This window comes from Pteronotus mesoamericanus, unplaced genomic scaffold, assembly GCF_021234165.1.
Source record: "Pteronotus mesoamericanus isolate MK-2021 breed Mesoamerican mustached bat unplaced genomic scaffold, CSHL_Meso_final contig_1210, whole genome shotgun sequence".
NCBI lineage: Eukaryota > Metazoa > Chordata > Mammalia > Chiroptera > Mormoopidae > Pteronotus > Pteronotus mesoamericanus.
This window is the reverse complement of record NW_026555047.1, coordinates 537,918-559,487: the sequence shown is the minus strand read 5'-3', so window position 1 is coordinate 559,487 and position 21,570 is coordinate 537,918. Positions and strand designations below refer to the sequence as shown.

Genomic DNA, 21,570 nt, shown 5'->3' with positions numbered 1-21,570 from the left:
CCTTCCCTCAGCATCTTTATCTCCCAAGGAGAGGACTAGGATTCCTGTGGCTTTTGGGTCCTGCCTCACTTTGAATTCTCCCTGTGGTCTGGAGTACCTCTTTTGTTTAGTCCTCTCTCTCCAGCCAACAGTCGTAGGCTATTATCAAGTTTTATTAGAAAACTGTCCCTCCATCTTTTTCAGTGGTGCCCATGGGGTGTTTCAGCCCATCATCCTCATGGTGAGCTTGACCTTGCCCCTTTGAGCCCATTTCTGCAGATCTTAGTGGCCAATTGTAATACATGGGCCAACTCAGGAGCAGGACTGCTTACCAATACCTCTGATCACCAGCCATTTGTTGTCCTACAGTGACTTGCCCTCAGAAGTCCCCTCATGCACCCATTATGTTGTGGGCATTGCAGGATGGCAGAGTCCTAATGAGAACAGTCTGTGGGCTCAGGTTTTATTTCATCGTATCCCACACTCTTAAATGTTCCCATGACCTCGGATATCCCTCATGGTTTCCAGCTCCTACTCATTCCCTGGCACAACAAGGGTCCAACCTGACTGTGCACCTGGCTGGCCCTGGGACTGATCATCCCCTTCTCCTAATGGGGGCGGTGCTCAGGATGAGACTGGGTGGTAGGGAGCTCCTCTGACTGGGGCATCATGGGGCTGTGTTTGTGTGTATGAGTGTGCATGTGCATATGTGCCTTAAATGGATTCGTCCTGACTTTTCCTATTTCAGTGAAACATTATTTTCTTTTGTATTTGGCTCTTCTTTTCTCACGCTGCAAAGTTTAGCATTAGCATGTTTACTTTGGTGTCTTCAGTCCACGTGGAACATTTTCGTAATCATAACATGAGCAGCATGAGTAATCATAACTCACATCTGCTCACTGTGGCAGGTGTGACGTCTGCTTCCTCTGTGGAATAACCACACTCACGTGGGGTATTAGCACAATAACTTTTCTGTGCAGCAGTTCCTGACCTGATACAAAGTTAAGCTATTTCTGTCTGGGTGGGCACTAGGGCTGCTGGTGCCTTCTAGATTCAGTGGAGACATGGGACGCATCTAAACAGGTGGGGTTCCTGGGTCAGAGGTTGGCACCTATGGGATTTCAGGAGGCCCTGGTCAACTTTCTGTAGGGAAGCCAGTAGCAGGTTGGGCCTAAGCATACCTTATTTTGCTTTTACTTGTAGGAAACGGAGAGGACTCATGATCCCTGGCTGCTTGTGTGCTCGTTCCTTCCTCTGTAGCTTCCCAGTCCCCTGCTCTAACTTCATCATCCTTTTGTTGGTGAACCACTGTTTTCCCCACGAATGGCAGTAATCAGCTTTTGTGTTTCAGGTGGCAGAATTGTGTCCTCGAAGCCCTTTGCACCTCTGAACTTCAGAATAAACAGTAGAAACTTGAGTGGTAAGAAACTCTCATGTTGCTACATTCTTAATGTATACGACCTTAAGTATCTGACACGTGTTAGTGCAGGGTGCCTCCTCGGCACTGCTGACTTCAGGGCGGGGTCCACTCTGTGGGGCTTCCTGGGAACCCACTTGTTGCCAGGAGCACCCCCCTCCCCTCCCCGTCACCACCACCGATGTTCCCAGACATTGTCCAGAGTGGCTTGGGGATAGAACCACCCAGGTTGAGACCCACATGTTTGACTCAGTGGTTTACGAGCTGCTTCATGTTCATGTCCAGTTGGCCCGAGGGGCAAATGTCTGGTGTGTGCGACGGGCTCCGGGTACAGACGCCTTCAGCAGGAGGAGCTGGACCTCTGGCCTGGGGAAGAGCCAAGTCACTCTGTGGCGCCCAGCTTTGGGGTCACAATTTCTCGGGTGCTGGGCGTCTTAATAGCTATGTTCTTTCCAAATGGTCCTCAAGTGCTTTTCCATCCCACCCAGTCAGGCTCGTTGCCGTTTTCCTTGGACAAGCACCTGGGTTAGCGGGGACCGTTGTGCACACCGTGCGCCTCCCTGACCTGCCAGCGTGCCGATACCCAGGCACCTCGCCAGCCTGGCGAGTGGGACGGCCCCACGCGATGAGGGCACGCGGTTCTGCTCCCTTCCTGCCTCGCCTGAGTCATTCCCCCAGGTGCACAAGGCCCTAACCTGTGCCCGTCGTTGCAGACATCGGCACCATCATGCGCGTCGTGGAGCTCTCGCCCCTGAAGGGCTCAGTGTCGTGGACGGGGAAGCCCGTCTCCTACTACCTGCACACCATTGACCGCACCATAGTAAGTGCTCCTGTGGGTAAGGCTCAGGCCCTCCCGGAAAGCCTCCCCCCCTCTTCCCTCCTGTCTGCCCAGAAGATCTGTAACATTGTTGTTCCACAGCATGAGCCGGAGCAGGGGCTCTTTGTCTTCCTTCTTTGCTCCCGGTCCTTGTATAAGGCAGACATTGTCTCAAATGATGTGATGATAATGGACTTGGTCTCGGCGTCAGAGGCCAAGTCAGTGGGGAGCCCCTGAACTGGCCCACCTGGCCCCCACACAGCTTGCTTCATGTGAGAGGGCCCCGCGGGTGTGCATGGCCCTGCGAGTGGAAGCCTGCGCTCAGGGTGGGTTCTGGGCAGCGGCACGTCCCCGTGACAGCTCCAGGGACAGCTCACGTTGGTGTATCTCGGGTGTTGCTCTCATCTTTACAGGTTTGGAAATGACATCTAATAAGATTTCTTTCCTTTTTTTCTTTTCCCCTGTTTTTAGCTTGAAAACTACTTTTCTAGTCTGAAAAATCCAAAACTCAGGGTAAGTATGTGCTTCCCCCACTGAGGAGCTTGATGGAACTCCACGTGGTAGATAGGGAGTACTGGTTTGGGGGTGGGGGTCGTGAGTCCCATGGGGCCACTCTTCTTCTCTTAGGAACTAGGTTGAGTGAGTTTCAGTCTTTGAACAATGTTGTGGTAACTTGGTGAAGTGTGCAGAACGTGGGATTGAGAGACCTGCTTGTGGCACAGTGACATACCATGTCCAGGACTCAAGATGTTCCTTTCCATACACGGGCAGCTGTTCCAAAGCAGTATGCTGCGCTTGCTAGAGGGGAGTCGCCTAGATTCTGACATGGTGGTTCTGTTGCTGGTCCCAGTGTCTCTGCAATGCCCAGTCCTCCAGCCCACCTCCTTCAGACCTCAAAGAACATCTGTCCAAATGTCTGTGTTACTGGAGGCTCAGACAAGTGTCTGAGCAGGAAGAAGCCCCCGCTGCCTGGAGTCCCATGTCACTCCTACCGTACTTGAGGCTCCCCACCCCACCTCCTGGCACGGAGAATAAGTTAAGCCAGCCAGCATGATCCTTATCCCTCTTCCCTCAGCCTTTCCAGTAACCCTCATTTAGCACAGATACACCTCAGTGTAGGGGCCTCTGTACTCCTGGAGAGGAGAGAGGACTGTTGGGCGGCTTCTTGTCCCGCACTCACAGCCTTTTTGTCTTTGATTTAATTTCCTCTCACGTGTCACACCCAGTTCAGAAAGCCATGGGTTTCTGACCCAGAGATCTAGGGATGTCTGCATGCACACAGCAGATACATACTTGGCCTAGGGCTGGTTAAGGGTCCAGGGGTAGCTCATTGGCTTTTCTGTGCCTCAGTTTCCTCCCCTGTACAGCGGGCAGAGGAGTTAACATGAGCAGAGCCGGGCCACGATACTGTCACTTTTGGGTCATGTCCATACTTTGGGGGACACATTGGCACTTTGGCAGACACATCTGATGCTTTCCAGGAGGAACAAGAGGCAGCTCGGCGCCGGCAGCAGCGGGAAAACAAGAGTAATACGACCACCCCAACGAAGGTGCCCGAGAGCAAGGCAGCTGTGCCTGCAGACACCTCTGTGGTGAGCACCCCCTACCCTGGCTCAGGGCCCTGCAGAGTTGCCGATGGGCACAGTCACTGGTCACCTGCCTTCATTGTAGAGGGAGGCACTTTTCCAGCCAGGGAGGTGGTGCTGATTGGTGCACAAGTTGATCGGCCCCGATCGCTAGGCTGGAGGAGAGGGGACAGTTCTTGAAATGTGGGGTGCCTCTGTTCAGTAGCTCTCCTGGAGCCTTTGTTGTGGACTTACTACTAACGAGGCATGGGGGTTGCTTTCTCAATGGCCCCTGTCCACTAGGATTCTGGTGCTGAGGAAGAGAAAGCAGCGACAACTACTATCAAGAAGCCGTCCCCATCCAAAGCGCGAAAGAAGAAGCTGAACAAGAAGGGACGGAAGCTGGCTGGCCGGAAGCGTGGGCGTCCCAAGAAGATGAGCACTGCGAACCCCGAGCGTAAGCCCAAGAAGAACCCTACTGCACTGGACCTGCTGCACGCCCAGACTGTGTCCCAGACGGCTGCACCCTCACCGCAGGGTGAGCAGGGCCTCAGACCCCTCCCCAGGGCCCTCTCATGTGCTGTCAGGCTTGGGTCATGCTCCTGAGGATACCTTGGTCTGTCTTTGGGGTTCGCCCAGGACTCGCTCTACCCTGATAGTCTGCCAAGAATGAGTCCTGGTGGACCAGATCCTGTCACATTTTGCCAGCCAGGGCTTTGATAACATCAGCAACTATGGCAGAAACAACCATGCTCACAGAAATTTCTTAGATTAGGAGAGCATTCATCTCAGCTTCTAGTACTGCTGAAATGCGGTGTCTGGTCATGCCTTTGGACTCTAGGAGCTGTGTTGAGACTTAACTTTAAAAAAGCTGGAAAAGTTCCCTAGAACAATCTGGAATTCCCTGGGAGAATGTACTAGTCAGTTGTTGACATGTGAATGCTGCTGTCTCCCGCAGATGCGTACAAGTCACCTCAAAGCCCGTTTTATCAGCTACCTCCCAGCGTGCAGCGGCATCCCCCTGACCAACTGCTGTTGGCACCTACCCCACCTGCACTGCAGAAGCTGCTAGGTGAGCCAGCACCACGAACGTTGTGGGTTCATACGCGGATTCCAACTTAACACCCCCTCTGCGAGGAGGGGGCAGTGTCCGAGGTTCTGCATCTCTGGCGAGCCTCCTGTGATACCTGCAGCAGGCTGACCACACCAAAGTCCCAAGGACTCAGGGTCAGTCCTGCTAGGCTTTCAGGCCAGCAAGTCCTGTGTAGTTGTCTTAGGCCGAGGTTCTCTTGCTCAGGGAACACTGGACCATGTCTGGGGACATCTCTGGTCGTCACACTGGTGTGCTTCTGTATAGAATGGGGGCAGGGATGCTGCTGAGTCTCCCACAGCTCCCAGGACAGCCCGACAGAGGGTGACGTGACCCCAGTGTTCCTAGAGTGGGGAAGGGGCCTGTCATGGATGCGCTGGGGCTGAGAGAGAGCAAGCCTTGTCTGAGTTGAGCACCTGCTCACCTTGTGGGGCTCAAGCAAGATGCCTCTCATTTCTAAAAACTGAGTGAAGGAAACCCCTTAGAATTGTGGGAATCACCAGTTTCCTCAGTGCACATCAACAGCATGTGCTTACTGGGAAAATGGGCAGATTTGGTCACGGAAACCCACAGTCTTGTGGAGAAAGAAAATGCTGGTGGTGATGGCAGGAGCTGCAAAGGGCTCCAGTGGGAGGACTGACTGTAGATGCAGGTCGGGGGGTGATGCTGGGGCTGTGTGGGGACCAAAGGTGCTGACATGGTAACAAGTGATTTTTAGCAGCATTTGACAACAAGGTGGGAGGAGCTCCCAGAGACACTCACGCACTCCCCCACCCCACTGCACCCCCACCACCACCATAGCCTTCGGCCTCAGCCAGTTGGCTTTTGCATTGAACTTTGTCCCTGGCTCTCCTAGAGTCCTTCAAGATTCAGTACCTGCAGTTCCTAGCATACACAAAGACCCCTCAGTACAAGGCCAGTCTGCAGCAGCTGCTGGACCAGGAGAAGGTGAGTGGTGCCACTTCTGTGTTTCCAGCTCTCTGTAGAAGGGTGAGCTGGGTGAACTAGGCAAGCCCCCCACACCTGGAGACCTCTGATAGCCCCCAGCCCACCCAGCATATGCCTTGCTTCCTGTCATGTCCCCTTGTCCCTGCTCAGAGGGCCTGCTGCTGCCCGTGCTGAGAGTTGCCTGGTGCAGCCTTCCAATAAATTCTCAGATGAAGAACTGGCCAGCATCCCCAGTGCATGTGTGCATTGCCACAGCTGAGCATAGTGGGGATGTGGGAGCTCTCGCACTTCATGGAATGGCAGTGCTCTTTATGGGTGAGATGGGCTGAGATGTGTCACGTTAGCGCTTCTCCTTTGAGTCTGTTTAAGGAAAGGCATGGTGGGGGCAGAGCTTATACTCACCGGTTCTCTGTCTCCTGCAGGAGAAGAATGCCCGATTGCTGGGTGCCGCACAGCAGCTATTTGGCCACTGTCAGGCCCAGAAAGAAGAAATAAAGAGACTCTTCCAGCAGAAACTGGATGAGGTAGAGCTGCCCAAAGCCAGAATGACCCAAGTACAGCATTAGGGGGTGGATGGGAACTGGGTGGGGGGCACAGCCTGGGACAGCTGAGATCCAAGAAGACTGTTTCCTTTCTCATGCTTCTGATGGTCTAGGACCTGGGCTCTGGTGAGAGGGCTGCTTCCCGTCCAGCCCTCATGGGGCCTGCCCAGGCTTCTCTCCTGGGATTACCCCTTCGCTCCCCTCTCTGAGGGACTGTATTCCTCTGTCTCATCTGTGACCAGCACAGTGCCTCCTCAGTCTTGTCTGGGCATGAGTGAACTAGCCCCCTCTCTTTCCCACCATGGCTGCACCTCCCTGCAAGCCTAGCCTTACTGTTGTATGTCCGCAGTTGGGTGTGAAGGCTCTGACTTACAGCGACCTGATCCAAGCACAGAAGGAGATCTCAGCTCACAACCAGCAGCTGCGAGAGCAGACAGAGCAGCTGGAGAAGGACAACAGGGAGCTAAGGAGCCAGAGCTTGCAGCTGGTGCGTCCCAGGGAAGGCGGTAATTCCAGCACATTCCAGTGGGAGCTGAAGCCTTAGACCCCAGACCTGGCAGAGGACCAGGTGTCCCTCAGTTGACAGGACTGGAGGCTGGTGTCCTGATTTGTGTCCTAAGATAGATAACCCAAGGGTGCCTGCAGAGCCCAGCACGTCCTCTCAAGGGCGTGTTTCCTGTGACCCCCTTAGTCTGCGGTGGGAAGACAAGGCCTCTCCCCATCTCTCTGTCCTACTTCATTCGTGGAGTGCTGAAGCCATTATCCTTGGCTCTCAGGGCACATGAATGCAAGCTGGGCCTGGGGCCAGAATGTAGCTTCTTATCTTCCTGTTAGGGGTATCCCGAGGGCTCATGATGTCACTGGATGGGTCTTTTAACGGGGCCCAGACTTTCCTGGTCCTCACTTCTGGGACCCCTGGATATCCAGCACTGGACATACAAGGGCCCTTCTAATGGGCCCCCTATCCCTGTTACCATGCTCCGTTACCATGCTCCTGGGGCATTTCCTGTGGGGACCCTGGTCTCTTTGGGTTACCTCTGCAGCCTGGCCTTCCAGAATCAGGAGGAAGAGAGGGACCAGCCCCTGGGAATGGGCTCTGAGGGGAGACACCTGCCCTGCCTCCCCTCAGAGCCCATTGTCGGGTCAGGAAGCAGGCTTGGGGGCACCATCCTGCCCTCCCCACAGCCATGCACATGCTCGTGCCCACGACTGCCCTGTCCCCACAGCTGAAGGCTCGGTGCGAGGAGCTGAAGCTGGACTGGTCCACACTGTCCCTGGAGAACCTGCTGAAGGAGAAGCAGGCCCTGAAGAGCCAGATCTCTGAGAAACAGAGGCACTGTCTGGAGCTGCAGGTAGGAGTCCAGAAATGGGGAGAATCAGCCTTTCTGGGCTTCAGCAGTGGTGTTAGAAACACTGTCAGTGCTATTGTAGACCCAGCAAAGCCATCCTCCTCCTGAGGACAGGGTACTAGATCTGGGCGTCACATTAAACATCCTAGTGTCCCATGGTCAGTAAGGAGTGGGGCAGGTGAGCACCCTACTCTACCTCAGGGCATCTCATCTGATTCCAGACCTAAAGGGTGTCAGAGGGCCCCCTGGCAAAGGATTTCTGACGCAGTCACTGAACAGACCTGTGTTTGTGCATTAAAACAAAACAGCTTGTACTTTTTCTGATGGTGTAACTCATTTACCAAGGTCAGCTAAAAAAAAGTGCAGGGAAGGAGAAAGGATAACACAGAGGCAATGACCGAGGTCCCGAATATGGAACTTTCAAGTAACAGTAAGGAAAGTAAAGGGAGGCATGCAGCATGAGTATCGGTTGTTACAAAAGCTCCATGTGTACAGACGGTAGCCTCTACTGCATCTCAGCCAGCTTTGTAACATGTAGTGCATTGCCAGCTGCCAGACCCAGGGGGCTCTTTCAAGTGGTTTATTATTATAAAATGAAACTACAATGAACTCTGTACTCAAAATTCATTTTAAGGATATTTCTTTTAAGAAAGATGTAGTCCCCAGAGTAGATCTGTGAGCAGTTTAAGGTCCTGTGATTTGTGGGCCCAAGCAGGTGTCTTTTACCTACCAAGCTAGCAGTGCTTGTTTAGAAAGAGGTTTGCTGACCATTACCAAAGCCAGGCCTTGTTTCCATGGACATACCGGCAAGACAAGTCTCCACAGGGAATATATTAGGTTGACCAAAAAGTCCATTTAGATTTTTCCATAAAATAAGACACATTTTTCATTTTTACCAATAACTTTGTGGATTTGGTTACTTTGAGTATGTTGGCTCTCTCCCACTATTGGCTTCTAGTAGTAGAGGCCAGGGATGCTGCTAAACACCTTCCAATGCATAAAGCAGCCCCACAGCAAAGAATTATTTTGCCAACGTGTCTTGGTACAGTAGTACCAAGAAATTTCACAAACCACTTTTGACACATCCAATCAGTCATAGCACCTTCTCCACTGTATAAATATTTTTTTTCCATTTCAGTTGGATTTTTACCTTTCTTGAAATAATAAAACATAATATGTCAAAAATGTTACCTATCTTCTATCTTCAATATTAAAATGTGTGCACAAAAATTCACTAATTTTGGTAAGTTTTTTTTGAATGCACGCTGATATGACAGCTGTCACAATACAATCTAACAGAATTGTTTCGAATGAAGTTAAAGACAACTAAGCACTACTAGAGCCATTATACAGAAAAAACTAAACAGACTTTTTGGCCAACCCAGTATTTGGTTTCTGGTTCTTCTGTATAATAAAGAAATGATACATGTTCTTATAGAGGGGAGAAAAAACACAAAGTATGAGAAAATGCCCTGTGTCCTGAGCCCTGGAAGAAAATGCTATTTCAGGGTTTTTTCCAACGTCATTTACTCACGGGAGCAGTGTGTCCTGTGTTCTTTGCCTTCCAGAGGAAGTTCTTTCTGTGTCAGCAGGTGTGCATCTGCAGAACCACTCTTGACATGCTTATGGTGTTTTGTTTTGTTTTTTAAGATTTTATGTATGTATTATTAGAGAGACGGAGAAAGAGAAGGAGAGAAACATCAGTGTGTGGTTGCCTCTTGTGCACCCCCCACTGGGGACCTGGCCCGCAACCCAGGATGTGCCCTGACTGGGAATCAAACTAGTGACCCTTTGCTTCGCAGCCCAGTGCTCAGTCCACTGAGCCACACCAGCCAGGGCTCGTGCTATCTTGTCCATCCACCCAGAACACCCCGACCAGGTTTGGGTGGTTGGCTGCTCTAGCTTCCCTGTCACACATAAAGCCAGTCCACCTCCTGCAGTTGCTCTGAGTGGGCATTCTTCTAGCTCTTCTGGGACGGTCCCATCCGGTGGGCTGCTGAGAGGGGCTGGGCCAACCTCTGTTCTGGGGCTTTTGGCAGCTTTGCAGGAACCTTGTCCCAAGCAAGCCGCAGGTTTAACATGCTCGGTTTTCCAGATCAGCATCGTGGAGCTGGAAAAGAGCCAGCGGCAGCAGGAGCTCCTGCAGCTCAAGTCCTGCGTGCCACCGGACGACTCTGTGTCCTTGCACCTGCGAGGGAAAGGCAGCCTGGGCCGGGAACTGGAGGTGGAGCCTGGCCGACTACACCTTGAGCTAGACTGCTCCAAGTTTTCACTTCCCCACTTTAGTAGCATGAGCCCGGAGCTCTCCATGAATGGACACATGGCTGGCTATGAGCTCTGCAACACATTGAGCCGGCCCTCATCCAAGCAGAACACCCCCCAGTACTTGGCCTCCCCACTGGACCAGGAGGTTGTGCCCTGTACCCCCAGCCATAGCAGCCGGCCCCGGCTTGAGAAGCTGTCTGGCTTGGCCTTGCCGGACTACACCAGGCTCTCCCCAGCCAAGCTGGTACTGAGACGCCATCTGAGCCAGGACCACACAGCCAGTGTCAAGGCATCTGCTGGCGAGCTGCATCCACGGTGAGTGTGGTTGGCGGTCTGCCCCTGATGCCCTTAGGCCGTTGTGGGGGTGTGAGAGGGTTGCTCAGAGGTTTGGAAGGTTTTGCTGGCTCAGGCTATCGGCTCTGAATGCAAAGCCACAGCCACAGGGTCTCCCCAGAGAATGACTGAGGTATGCATCTTGTTCCAGAGCTGAGCACACCAAGGAGAATGGCCTTCCATACCAGAGCCCAGGCCTCACCAACGGCATCAAGCTGAGCCCTCAGGACCCACAGCCCTCATCCCCCATGGCCTTACAGATGACAGGAGAAAAGGGCAGTGAGAAGGTGCAGATAGCCACCTGGAGGAGCCCTTGGGGCAGGGACGTTGGGGTTGTCTTCACCTGTGTCTGAGCCAGGGCTGTGGGAGGTGCTTAATGGGCATCTTGAGTGGGTTTGTTAGAAAAAAACGTCCAGGTGAGGGCAGTGGAGCCGGGAGAATGTGGGGTGGGGATGGAGGGCTAAGGCTTCGTCAGTCAGGTCCCCACGGTTGGTTGCCTTACCATCCTGAGGAACAAGACTGAAAGAGTAGCAAAATAGTGGAGACCCCCTAAGGAGGCATTGCCTGTGGGGGCAGGAAGGCGAGGGCAGCTCTATCTCTGTTCATGTGGCAAATTGGAGAAAAATCAGAAGGTCAGAGTGTGAGGAACTGGTGATTGGTAGCCATTGGGGTGATGGGTAGGGGCCTGGAAAATCAGAAGGAGCAGTGGAGGGGTGAGTTTTACTGGGATGAGGGACCCTTCTGTTACAGAGGTCCCTTGTCCATGGCTGGAGGATCGCTGTGTTCTTTGGGTGGTACTCGTGACCTGGGGTTCACCGGTCAGCTGCAGCAGGTGGTCTGCTGTGTCCGTAGGGTCTGAAGGAGCGCACCTACGCCAGCAGCGGAGAGGCCATCACCAGCCTACCCGTCAGCATCCCGCTCAGCACTGTGCAGCCCAGCAAGCTGCCTGTCAGCATCCCCCTGGCCAGCGTGGTGTTGCCCAGCCGTGCCGAGAAGGTGGTGAGTGGGCACTGCAGGGGTGGGGGCGGTCCAATGCCGTGCTGCTCCAAGAGTGCCAGCACAGTCTTAGGGGACTTTTGTCTTGTTTTTGCCCCACAAGACCTGGTTTCTTTTCGTCAAATGGCATGCTGTTGAATTTTGATAAAAACAGCATTCAAAATCCAGGCTTAATTACATTAACATCTTGCCATTTTTATCTGAGGTTCTTTTTTGTACACAGTGGTCTGTGTGGGTGAAGAGTAAATAGAAATGCTTTATGTGGTAGAAGCTTGAAGCCCATTTCCTTCCTTCAGTTTATACCTGCATTCTTCTGCCTCCTGCTTGTGGACTCTTGAGTACAGAACCTTATACAATGCAGGCTTTTTTTTTTTTTTTTAATTGAGATATAATCCACATACAGCTCACCATTTATTTTATTTTATTTTTTAAAGATTTTACTTATTTATTTTTAGACAGAGGGGAAGGGAGGGAGGGAGAAAGAGAGGAATAGAAACATCAATGCATGGTTGCCTCTCACGTGCCCCCCAACTGGGGACCTGGCCTGCAATCCGGGCATGTGCCCTGACTGGGAATCGAACCAGTGGTCCTTTGGTTCGCAGGCCAGAGCTCAGCCCACGGAGCCACACCACGTGCAACTCACTATTTAAAGTATACATTTCAGTGACATTTAGTATGTTTATACGGTTGTGCAAGCACTCTGTCTAGTTCTAGAGTGTCTCATCATCCCAAAAGGAAGTCCACCCCCTCCATAGTTACTCTCCTCCCCCATCCTGCCCCAGAAAACCATGAACCCACTTCCCATCTCTGTGGACTTGCCTGTTCTGGACGTTTCACATAAATGGAATCACACTGTGGCTTTTTTTTGTCTGGCTTCTCTCGCTGAGTATCATTTACAAGGTTCATCCATGTTGTACTGAGTGTCAAGTGCTTCACACCTTTTCCTGGCTGAGTGATACTCCATTGTGTGGGTGGACACATTCGTATATGGTCTCATCTATTAGTGGGCATTTTTTGTTCCCACCTTTTGGCCACTGTGAACATGTGTGTACAACCTTTGTGTGGACAGTATTTTCATCTTGTTTGACATAGGAGAGGAATATCGGGGTCAGATCATAACTGCAGCTACAGCCCTCACTGCTCTCCCTGTACCCTTCTTTCCCACCGAGTGTTTTAGCCAGAGTGATCCTTTAGGACCCAAGTCAGACATCTTTCCCACCCCTGGTCAGATCCTTCCAGTGGCTGCCCACGGTGCTTATATCCTGAGCAGGTTATTTCCCCTTCTTTGATCTACTCCTCAAACACCTGCTGTTCTCTCTGCTTCAGGCCCTTGGCATATCCTGTGGCCTGTGAACCACCCCCCTGCCACTTTCACATACCGGGCCCAGCTCAGCTGACAGTGTATTCTCACTCCACAGAGAAGCACCCCAAGCCCTGTGCCTCAGACCCGAGAGTCCTCATCCACACTTGAAAAGCAGATGGGTGCTAATGCCCATGGTGCTGGGAGCAACGCTGCTGGGAGCAAAGGCCTCGCCCTGGCCCCCACAGGTGAGGGTGCTCCCCCTGTCCCTGCCCCATTTCTGGAGATCAGCTGCTGCCTGTGCCTCCTGCCACCTTCCCAGAGGCTGGGCCAACGGTGTGAGGTATAAACACTGTCTCGTAGTGAGGGTCCCAGAGATGCCAGGCTCAGAGCCTAACGCCTTCTGGCCATGCACTGAGTCAGGACAATCAGTTAGTGTTGTCCCCCTTAGCAAGAGCAGCAGCACAGCGAGCCCTGGGAGTTGGGGGCTCTAGGCTGTGTCCTCAGTGCATTGCCTGAACCTCTTGCTGGCATCTTGATGTGGTCATGCTTGGTCTGGCTCTATGAGAGCCTAGGTGGTATGGTGGCATTGTTCTTGTGAAACCACGGTGGGTGCCTGGGCCACCCAGTTTCTATTGGGTTGACCAAAAAGTTCGTTTGGTTTTTTCCTGTAAGATGGCTCTAGTAGCACTTAGCCGTCTTTAACTTCATTCAAAATAATTTTATTACATTATATTATGACAGCTGTCATACCAGTGTGCATTAAAAAAAAAAAACTTCTCAAAACTGGTGAATTTTTGTGTAGCCACTTTAATATTGAAGATGGAAGAAAATAAGCAACACTCTTGGCATATTATGCTTTATTATTTCAAGAAAGATAAAAATGCAACTGAAACAGAAAAAAAAAAGGATTTGTGCAATGCATGGAGAAGGTGCTGTGACTTATCAAACGTGTCAAAAGTGCTTTGCAAAGTTTCGTGCTGGAGATTTCTCACTGGACAATGCTCCATGGTCAGATAGACCAGCTAAAGTTAGTAGAGATCAGATTGAGACGTTACTTGACAACAGTCAGCGTTATATTCCACATGGGAGATAGCCAGCATAATCAAAATATCCAAATCAAGTGTTGAAAATCACATGTACCAGCTTGGTTTTTAATTGTTTTGATGCTTGGCTTCCATATAAGTTAATTAAAAAAAAACCTTCTTGATCTTATTTTCTCATGCAATTCTCTACTTAAATATAATGGAAATGTCCCATTTTTAAAACAAATTGTGATGGGCAATGAAAAGTGGATACTTTACAACAATGTGGAATGGAAGAGATCCTGGGGCAAGCAAAATGAACCACCACCAACCACACCAAAGGCAGATAGTCGTCCAAAGAAGGTGCTGTTGTGTATATGGTGGGAGGGGAAGGGAGTCCTCTGTTAGGAGCTCCTTTCAGAAAACAACTAATTCCAACAAGTACTGCTCCCAATTAGATGAACTGAAAGCAGCACTTGATGAAAAGCATCCAGAATTAGCCAACAGAAAAAATGCATAGCCTTCCATCAGGATAACACAAGACCGCACGTTTCTTTGATGACCGGGCAAAAACTTACAGCTTGGCTGGGAAGTTATGATTCATCAGCTATATTCACCAGACATTGCACCTTCAGGTTTCCATTTATTTTGGTCTTTACAAAATTCTCTTAATGGAAAAAATTTCCATTCCCTGGAAGACTGCAAAAGGCACCTGGAACAGTTCTTCACTCAAAAAGATAAAAAGTTTTGGGAAGATGGAATTATGATGTTGCCTGAAAGATAGTAGAAGGTAGTGGAACAAAACAGTAAATACATAGTTCAATAAAGTTATTGGTGAAAATGAAAAATGTGTTTCTTATTTTTACTTAAGAACCGAATGAACTTTTTGGTCAATCCAATAGCTGGGTTCTGGTCTCCTTCAGAGAACTCCGATTCTTGACACATCTGTGTGTTGACACAGGGCCGATGGGTGGGGAGGTGAATTCTGGCTCTGTCGCCTAGGCAGTGGTCCCCAGTATTTTTGGCACCAGTGACCAGTTTCATGAAAGACAGTTTTTCCATGGACCAGGGTGGGGAATGGTTTTAGAATAATTCAAGTACATTACCATACATTAAAGCTCACCTCCTGCTGTGTGGCCTGGCTCCTGACAGGCCCAGACCAGGACCGGTCCACGGCCCAGAGGTTGGGGACCCTTGGCCTGGAGGCATTCTGTCATAGCTATTCAACTCTAAACAGTCCACGGACAGCCAATGGGTATATTGCCAGTAAAGCTGCTATACCAATGATTACCCGTAAAACCACCAGACCTACAGGCTGGGCTCTAGTTTGCTGACATGTATGAACACATGGCCTCTTTGGGAGTTATTTTTCCAGGCAGAGGTCACTACTGAAACCAGCCCTTCCCCTAGTCTCCATGCATCACAACACTCCAATACAGGGGTTACTTTGTGACTGGCAGCATGACAACTTCTGGGCAAGAGACAAATTCTCCGTCTCAGCCAGATATCACAAGGATTTCTGAGCCTTTTTGAGAGGCCTCAAGAGAGGGCTTGGAGTGGGGAGTTGTACATGGGCTCCAGGGCCTCTAGTGATGCCACATCCAAACATGGGAAGGAGCTCACCAGCCTGGGTGCTCTCACCTGTGCTTGTGCCAGTCTGAAGGTACTTGCCTAATCACTTGGTGCCATCTCTGCAGGCAGCCATGACATGGAGAGTTCTCAGGGGCTGAGTGTCCTCACCAGCTCCACCTAGGGCAGTGCCATCTTCTCCTGGGATGGGCTTCCCTGAGAATCTGTGTCCCTTCCCTGCAGGCTTCTCCTACACCGGCTCAGTGGCCATCAGTGGGGCCCTGGCAGGCAGCCCAGCCCCACTCGCTCCTGGAGCTGAGCCCCCTGCCTTTGATGAGTCCTCCAGCTCGGGGAGCCTCTTCACCACCATGAGCTCCCGCAGCTCCACCCCACAGCACCATCAACTGCTGGTGCAGCCCCGGAACTCCGGTCCGGCCTCACCTACTCACCAGCTCTGCGTCAGCCCCCGGCTCAGCGCTGCCCAGGGCCCACTCCCTGATTCCAGCAAAGGAGACCTTCCCTCTGAGCCTGGCTTCTCGGATCCAGAGAACGAGGCCAAGAGGAGGATCATCTTCACGATCTCAGCTGGTGGCGGCAGTGCCAAGCAGTCGCCTTCCAACAAGCACAGCCCTTTGCCTGGGGGCACCCGCGGAGACAGCAGCCAGAGCCATGGACAGGACAACCGAAAGCGGGGCAGGAGGAAGCGGGCCTCAGCAGGGACTCCTGGCCTGAGCTCGGGTGTGTCCCCTAAGCGTCGGGCCTTGCCCTCCGTCGCCGGCCTCTTCACACAGTCTTCAGGGTCCCCCCTCAACCTGAACTCCATGGTGAGGCCAGAAATGAATGGCTGGGGTAGGAGGTGGGAGTGCCACTCAGCTTAGGCAGGCGGGCATCTAGACAATAGGTCTCGCGTTTCCAGGGCTGGCTGAGATGGGCTGGGTCGTGCGCACAATCAGGAGCCCAGCCACGTACTGGGAGTGGGTGGCTGGCAGACTTCTGGATTCCTCAGCCCTCCGGACCCTGGGGAAGGTCGGGCAGGAGGGATGGGAGCAAAGCCCTTGGGGTTGGTGCTGCAGGGGAGCCCACTGACCGAATTGTGCGGTGTCTGTGCTGGTCCCTCAGGTCAACAACATTAACCAGCCTTTGGAAATCACAGCCATCTCGTCTCCTGAAAGCTCCCTGAAGAGCTCCCCTGTCCCTTACCAGGACAATGACCAGCCACCCGTGCTCAAGAAAGAGAAGCCCCTGAGCCAAACCAATGGGGCCCACTACTCCCCGCTCACCTCCGATGAGGAGCCGGGCTCTGAGGACGAGCAAGGCAGCACCAGGTGAGGTGCAGGGCCGGGCTGGGTGGGCATTCCATCCTTGGGAGTGGGGCATCCACCGGCAGGGCTCTGAAGGACAGGCCCCTTGTGGTCATGCGTCCCAGGGACAGGCAGCTTCTACCTGCCATTAGTTGGGGTCAGCGCAGGAGTTCTTAACTACACTTCCCATCTACTCCCCCTCCCCCAGCCCCTGCCACCCACCATTTACTTTCTGTCTCTATGAATCTGCTCTAGGAATCTCATGTCACTGAGCGTAATGTCCTCAAGGTTCATCCACGTCGTAGAGGTGTCAGAATGTCCTTCCTTTTTAAGCCTGAATAATATTCCAGTGTGGATGGACCACATTTTGGTTGTCCTTTTATCTGTCCATGAACACTGGGATTGCTTCCAGTATTTAGCCATTATGATTGGTGCTACTTGAACAGTCAGACACTTTATTTGTCACAGTTTACCTCGTACCAAGTGAAATTGCTGGGTCATGTGGTCATTGTGTGTTTAACTTTGTGAGGAACCGCCATCCTGTTTTCCACAGCGGCCGCTCCGTTGTATGTTTTTACCAGCCTCGCCCTCAGGTTCTGGTTTCCCCACATTCTCACCAGCACTTGTTACTGTCTGATTATTGTTCTTAATACAGTAGTCATTCTTATGGGTGTGAAATGGTGTGTCTCATGGTCCTTTCATCTCCCTGAGAATTAGTGATGTTGAGATTCTTCTCCTGTGTTGATTGGTTGTCTGCTCAGGGTCCTTGGCCCCACTCTTAATTGGGTGTCCTTTGTTGAGTAATGAGAGTTCTTTATTTTGGATACATGATCCCTTATCAGGTACACGGTGTGACAGTGTCCTCTCTCTCCCTGGGTTGTCTCTTGCTTGCTGGTGTCCTTTGAAGCATGAAAGTGCTACATTTTGACCAAGTCCTATTTATCTGTGTTTTCTTTCATTGCCTGTCCTTGTGGTGTCTTGTCAAAGTTAACTTTTGTTTTGCTCCTCTTCCATATACATATGTTATGTTCTCAAAAGTTGCACTTAGGTGCTCTTCTTTTACCTCAGGCACTTCCAACTTATTAGTTTCCAGATTCTTTTGGAAGTTCTGTGTCTTGGAAGGTCATAGTGGCCTTGGAGACAGACCATAATACAATGACACATGGAATGCACACTATTTATAATTTGGTGCTGCCATGAATTCCAAATTGTTGCAGCGTATGACATCCTACATGTTCCATGCACAACATACTATACATGACACAGTACACCACAGCAAGCTCCAGGGTTTTAAACAACTTGAGAAACGGTTCCATTTGGAACACGTGTGTGTCTGTATATGGGGAAATGAAGTCCCTGTTCCTCTGTAGCAGCCGTGCCCTCAGCTCTGTCCCCATACCAGGGACAGCATCGTGCCAGCAATGGGGCCGCAGCACAGGTGTGAGGGGCACTAGCGTCTTCCTGGCAGTCATGGGTCCTCCTGGAAGGAGGTCTGTGGGCAGGTGGGCTCTGCATCTACTGCTGCCCAACCTCCCTGCGCAATTCAGTGAACACATACAACTCTTAGCGTGCACAGGGATTTCAAACAGTCATCTTTTTTTTTTTCTTGATAGAATTGAGAGGAAAATTGCAACTATCTCCTTAGAAAGCAAATCTCCTCCGAAAACCTTAGAAAATGGTGAGTAACAGTGCTCCATTGCATGAGTCCCCAGTGCTAGGTGACATGCCCATCGGTTTTGCACAGGCAATCCTGAGCACAGTGGTGCCAGGGAGACCCTCCCCACCACAGGCCAGTCTCAGTGCTGCCAGGTGCCATATCCTTGGTTGCATGGGTAGCAGACCTGTTTCCTTCCTGGTTAAATGGCCAGAGTCTGATTTATGTTGACTCACCCACCCACTTGCCCTCCCTCCCACAGAAGCTTTTTGTCTTTACCTTCTCCTGTAGTCCCACCCTAACCACACACAAGGCCAACCTTTTCTGGGTGGAAGGGCATCATTCTGAGTTATGGTGGTCTGAGCCCGTGCAGCTACCTCCTAGACCCCCACGGAGACTTTGCGCCACAGCTCCTGCCCCACTTGGCCCCTCAGAAGCTCCCAGGCCTCAGCCCCTGCCTCTCCTCGTCAGGTGGCAGTGTGATAGGAAGGAAGCCGGTGCCCTCCAGCGAGCCCATCAACAGCAGCAAGTGGAAGTCCACCTTCTCGCCCATCGCCGACCTCAGCCTGGCCAAGGCTGCCGACAGCCCACTACAGGCCAGCTCCGCTCTGAGCCAGAACTCCCTGTTCGCTTTCCGGCCCGCCCTAGAGGAGCTTGGCTCGGTTGATGCCAAGCTGGCCGCCCACCCCAGGAAGAGCTTCCCGGGTGCACTGTCGGGGGCTGGCGGGCTGAGCCCCGTCAGCAACCCTCCCAACGGCTTCGCCTTCAGCGGGGGCCTGGCTGCCGACCTCAGTTTACACAGCTTCAGTGATGGTGCTTCTCTCTCCCACAAGACCCCTGATGTGGCCAGCCTGGGTTCCCCCCTGAGCTTTTCTGCCCCTAGGGGCAAGGAGGGCAGCACGGAGCCTGGCCCCTTTGTGAACAAGAGGCAGCTGGATGTATTGGGTGGCCCAAAGGGCGAGGGGGTCAAGGGCAGGGAGGCAGAGGTGGGCCTGCCCATGTGCACGCCCTCTGACAAGGCCTCGTCGCACAGCAAGGTGGGCAAGGGCCGGGACCGCGAGCCTGACTTCAAGAATGGCCACAATCTCTTCATTTCCGCTGCGGCCGTGCCTACTGGGGGTCTCCTCAGCGGTCCAGGCCTCACCACGGCAGTGTCTTCAGCAGGCGGCACAGCCCCCTCCCAGACACACCGGCCCTTCCTGGGCACTTTTGCACCTGGCCCGCAGTTCGCCTTGGGCCCCATGTCCCTGCAGGCCAACCTAGGCTCGTCTGTGCTGCAGTCCTTGTTCAGCTCTGTGCCGGCTGCCGCTGGCCTAGTGCACGTCTCATCAGCTGCAACAAGACTGACCAACTCGCATGCCATGGGCAGCTTTTCCTCTGGTGTGGCAGGCGGTGCAGTTGGAGGTAGGCAGAAGCGCGTCTCTCCTGTCTGACTCTGGTCCTGTGGGACCTGCTGTGGGGTCTGAGATGCCAAGCCATTGCCGAGGCCTCCTGGACCACTGGGTTTAATCACAACTGCTTTACAGGTTCCCTTCCAGAGCCCTCTAAGGGGTGAGAGGCTGTCCTCGCGTGTCTCTTTGTGTCTACTTTGCACCCGCCACCTCGTTCCTTTTCATGAAACACAGATGTGACTGTCACATGGGCAGAGCACTCACGCGTGAGTTGGCCTGTCAGGCTCTCCAGTTGTGACAGTGTCTCCCATACCTTCAGGAGAGCTGGCGCCATGACTAGGGTTTTTCTGCCTCCCTGTGGAGGTCACTGTCAGATCTGACACAGCCTGTGGGCTCTGGGCAGCTTTAAGGACTGGCATTGGGAAGAGAGTAGCCACAGCGCCCACTGCACTGTGACTCTGTGTAGGGTGGAGTGGAGCCACGGGGTTGGGCCCTCTGTGGTCCCAGACCTCCACAGGTGGCTCCTTGCTGGGCATAGGTGGGCAAGGTGCTCATGGCTGGGAGCCCAGGAGGGCATGCTGAGGGGGGTGTGGCCCGGGGCCATCCTGCAGGTAAGTCTCACCTGGCCACCTGCACTCCTGCTGCCTGCTGCTTTGTCCCTGCACCTGCGTGCACTCAGAGCTGCGGCTGCTGTCTGCTTCCCCTTTTTTGCGTGTGTCTCTTCGCTTGCCTGGAGAATGCCCGCCTGTTGAAGCTAAGTTTTTCTCTCCTGTTTGCAGGTATCTTTAACCACGCGGTGCCTTCCTCCTCCACTCATCCGTTTGGAGCCAGTTTCGGCAGCGGGGCTGCTTGTCGCAGCACCACGCTGAGCTTAACCCCCGTGCAGGCGGTGGCCAGTACCCCCGCCTCTTCCTTTCAGGCCCTGTCTTCTGTGGAGACGAGGCAGCCCCCACCCCAGCCTCCTCTGTCCATGGGTCGTCCCCCTGCGGGGCCACCAGCACTCCACGAGCCCCCCCCTCCTAACGTCGCCTTGCCTCCTGCTCCCGCGATGCTCCCTGCTAACTCTGAGCCCGTGGTCCTACAGAAACTTGCGCCCCTCCCGGCTAACCAAGCTTTCTTACCTGCTTCCTCTGCTGCTTCTCTGCCTCCTGCTAACGCCTCTCTGTCCATCAAGCTCGCCTCCCTCCCACACAAGGTCTCCCGTCCCTCCTTCATGGTGCACCACCAGTCCCTGCCGGGGCTGGCCCTGGCCCAGGCCTCGCCCATGATCCCACAGGCCAGCTCCACGGGTCCATCCGCCATGTGGGTTTCCCTTGGCATGCCGCCTCCTTATGCCGCGCGCCTTGCGGGGGTTAAGCCGCGATAAAGACCTTGGTTAGCTAGCCGTTCTGTTCTGTAAGGTAAGGCTAGAGCCCAACCAGGTGGCCCGTACAAGAAACTCACCTGTCCTTTTTCCCACAGAGAGTGGACGAGCCCACAGGGTTCTGTGGAGGGACCTGGGACTGTCGGTTCTAAGAGGCGCCAAGGAAAAATAAGCACAGGGTGGGGAGGGAGACCATGGCAGCCATGCCCATTGGCCTCTGAGTGCGCACCACCAGAGCTTGGGAGGGAGTGACCAACCCTTGGTGCACATCAGACCTTCCCACCAGGTCCCACGGTGCTCCAGCCCAAGGAGACAGCAGATCAAGGAGGCCCACAGGCTAGGTGGGCAGGGGACTGCATTAAGTCCTGCAGGGATGGGACCAAGAGGAGGTGGATGAGGCCATCAGCCTAGCCCATACAGCCCAGCTCCATCTTGCTGCTGCACTCCAGTTGTACGTCTGTAGTGGTCAGGCACAGGCAGCCCCAATGTGGGGCCGTGGAGGGCAGCTCTGAAGTTCAGCATTGCCATTTGTCCGCTCTTGGGCCACTCTCCAGCTTGTTTCATTGAATGTACTTCATGGTTTTAGGAAAATTCCAGGCATTTGAGGCCCCTGGTATTTAGCAGGCTTTTAGAAGATGGCGGTTGTGTTGAGCTACTTAACTAGAG

The 21,570-nt window shown here is 52.9% G+C and overlaps 1 protein-coding gene across 5 annotated transcripts in view; it reads left to right on the top strand.

The window, feature by feature from the left end:
• Positions 1-21,570, top strand: part of DOT1L (DOT1 like histone lysine methyltransferase) — a 57,014-nt gene that overhangs the window by 33,514 nt on the left and 1,930 nt on the right. For 3 of the 5 annotated variants that reach the window (XM_054586975.1, XM_054587007.1, XM_054587018.1), the window contains 19 exons: positions 1,331-1,399; positions 2,110-2,216; positions 2,685-2,726; positions 3,695-3,805; positions 4,082-4,316; positions 4,737-4,850; positions 5,725-5,816; positions 6,239-6,340; positions 6,708-6,845; positions 7,585-7,710; positions 9,803-10,287; positions 10,457-10,592; positions 11,158-11,304; positions 12,720-12,849; positions 15,439-16,019; positions 16,315-16,520; positions 18,110-18,174; positions 18,622-19,554; positions 20,321-21,290. In XM_054586975.1, coding sequence (XP_054442950.1) covers positions 1,331-1,399; positions 2,110-2,216; positions 2,685-2,726; positions 3,695-3,805; positions 4,082-4,316; positions 4,737-4,850; positions 5,725-5,816; positions 6,239-6,340; positions 6,708-6,845; positions 7,585-7,710; positions 9,803-10,287; positions 10,457-10,592; positions 11,158-11,304; positions 12,720-12,849; positions 15,439-16,019; positions 16,315-16,520; positions 18,110-18,174; positions 18,622-19,554; positions 20,321-20,907 — 4,406 coding nt within the window. In that variant the 3' untranslated portion in view covers positions 20,908-21,290. Of the gene's footprint in view, positions 1-1,330; positions 1,400-2,109; positions 2,217-2,684; positions 2,727-3,694; positions 3,806-4,081; positions 4,317-4,736; positions 4,851-5,724; positions 5,817-6,238; positions 6,341-6,707; positions 6,846-7,584; positions 7,711-9,802; positions 10,288-10,456; positions 10,593-11,157; positions 11,305-12,719; positions 12,850-15,438; positions 16,020-16,314; positions 16,521-18,109; positions 18,175-18,621; positions 19,555-20,320; positions 21,291-21,570 lie in introns of those variants that run through there. The other 2 variants (XM_054586986.1, XM_054586996.1) reach the window with 2 other exon arrangements.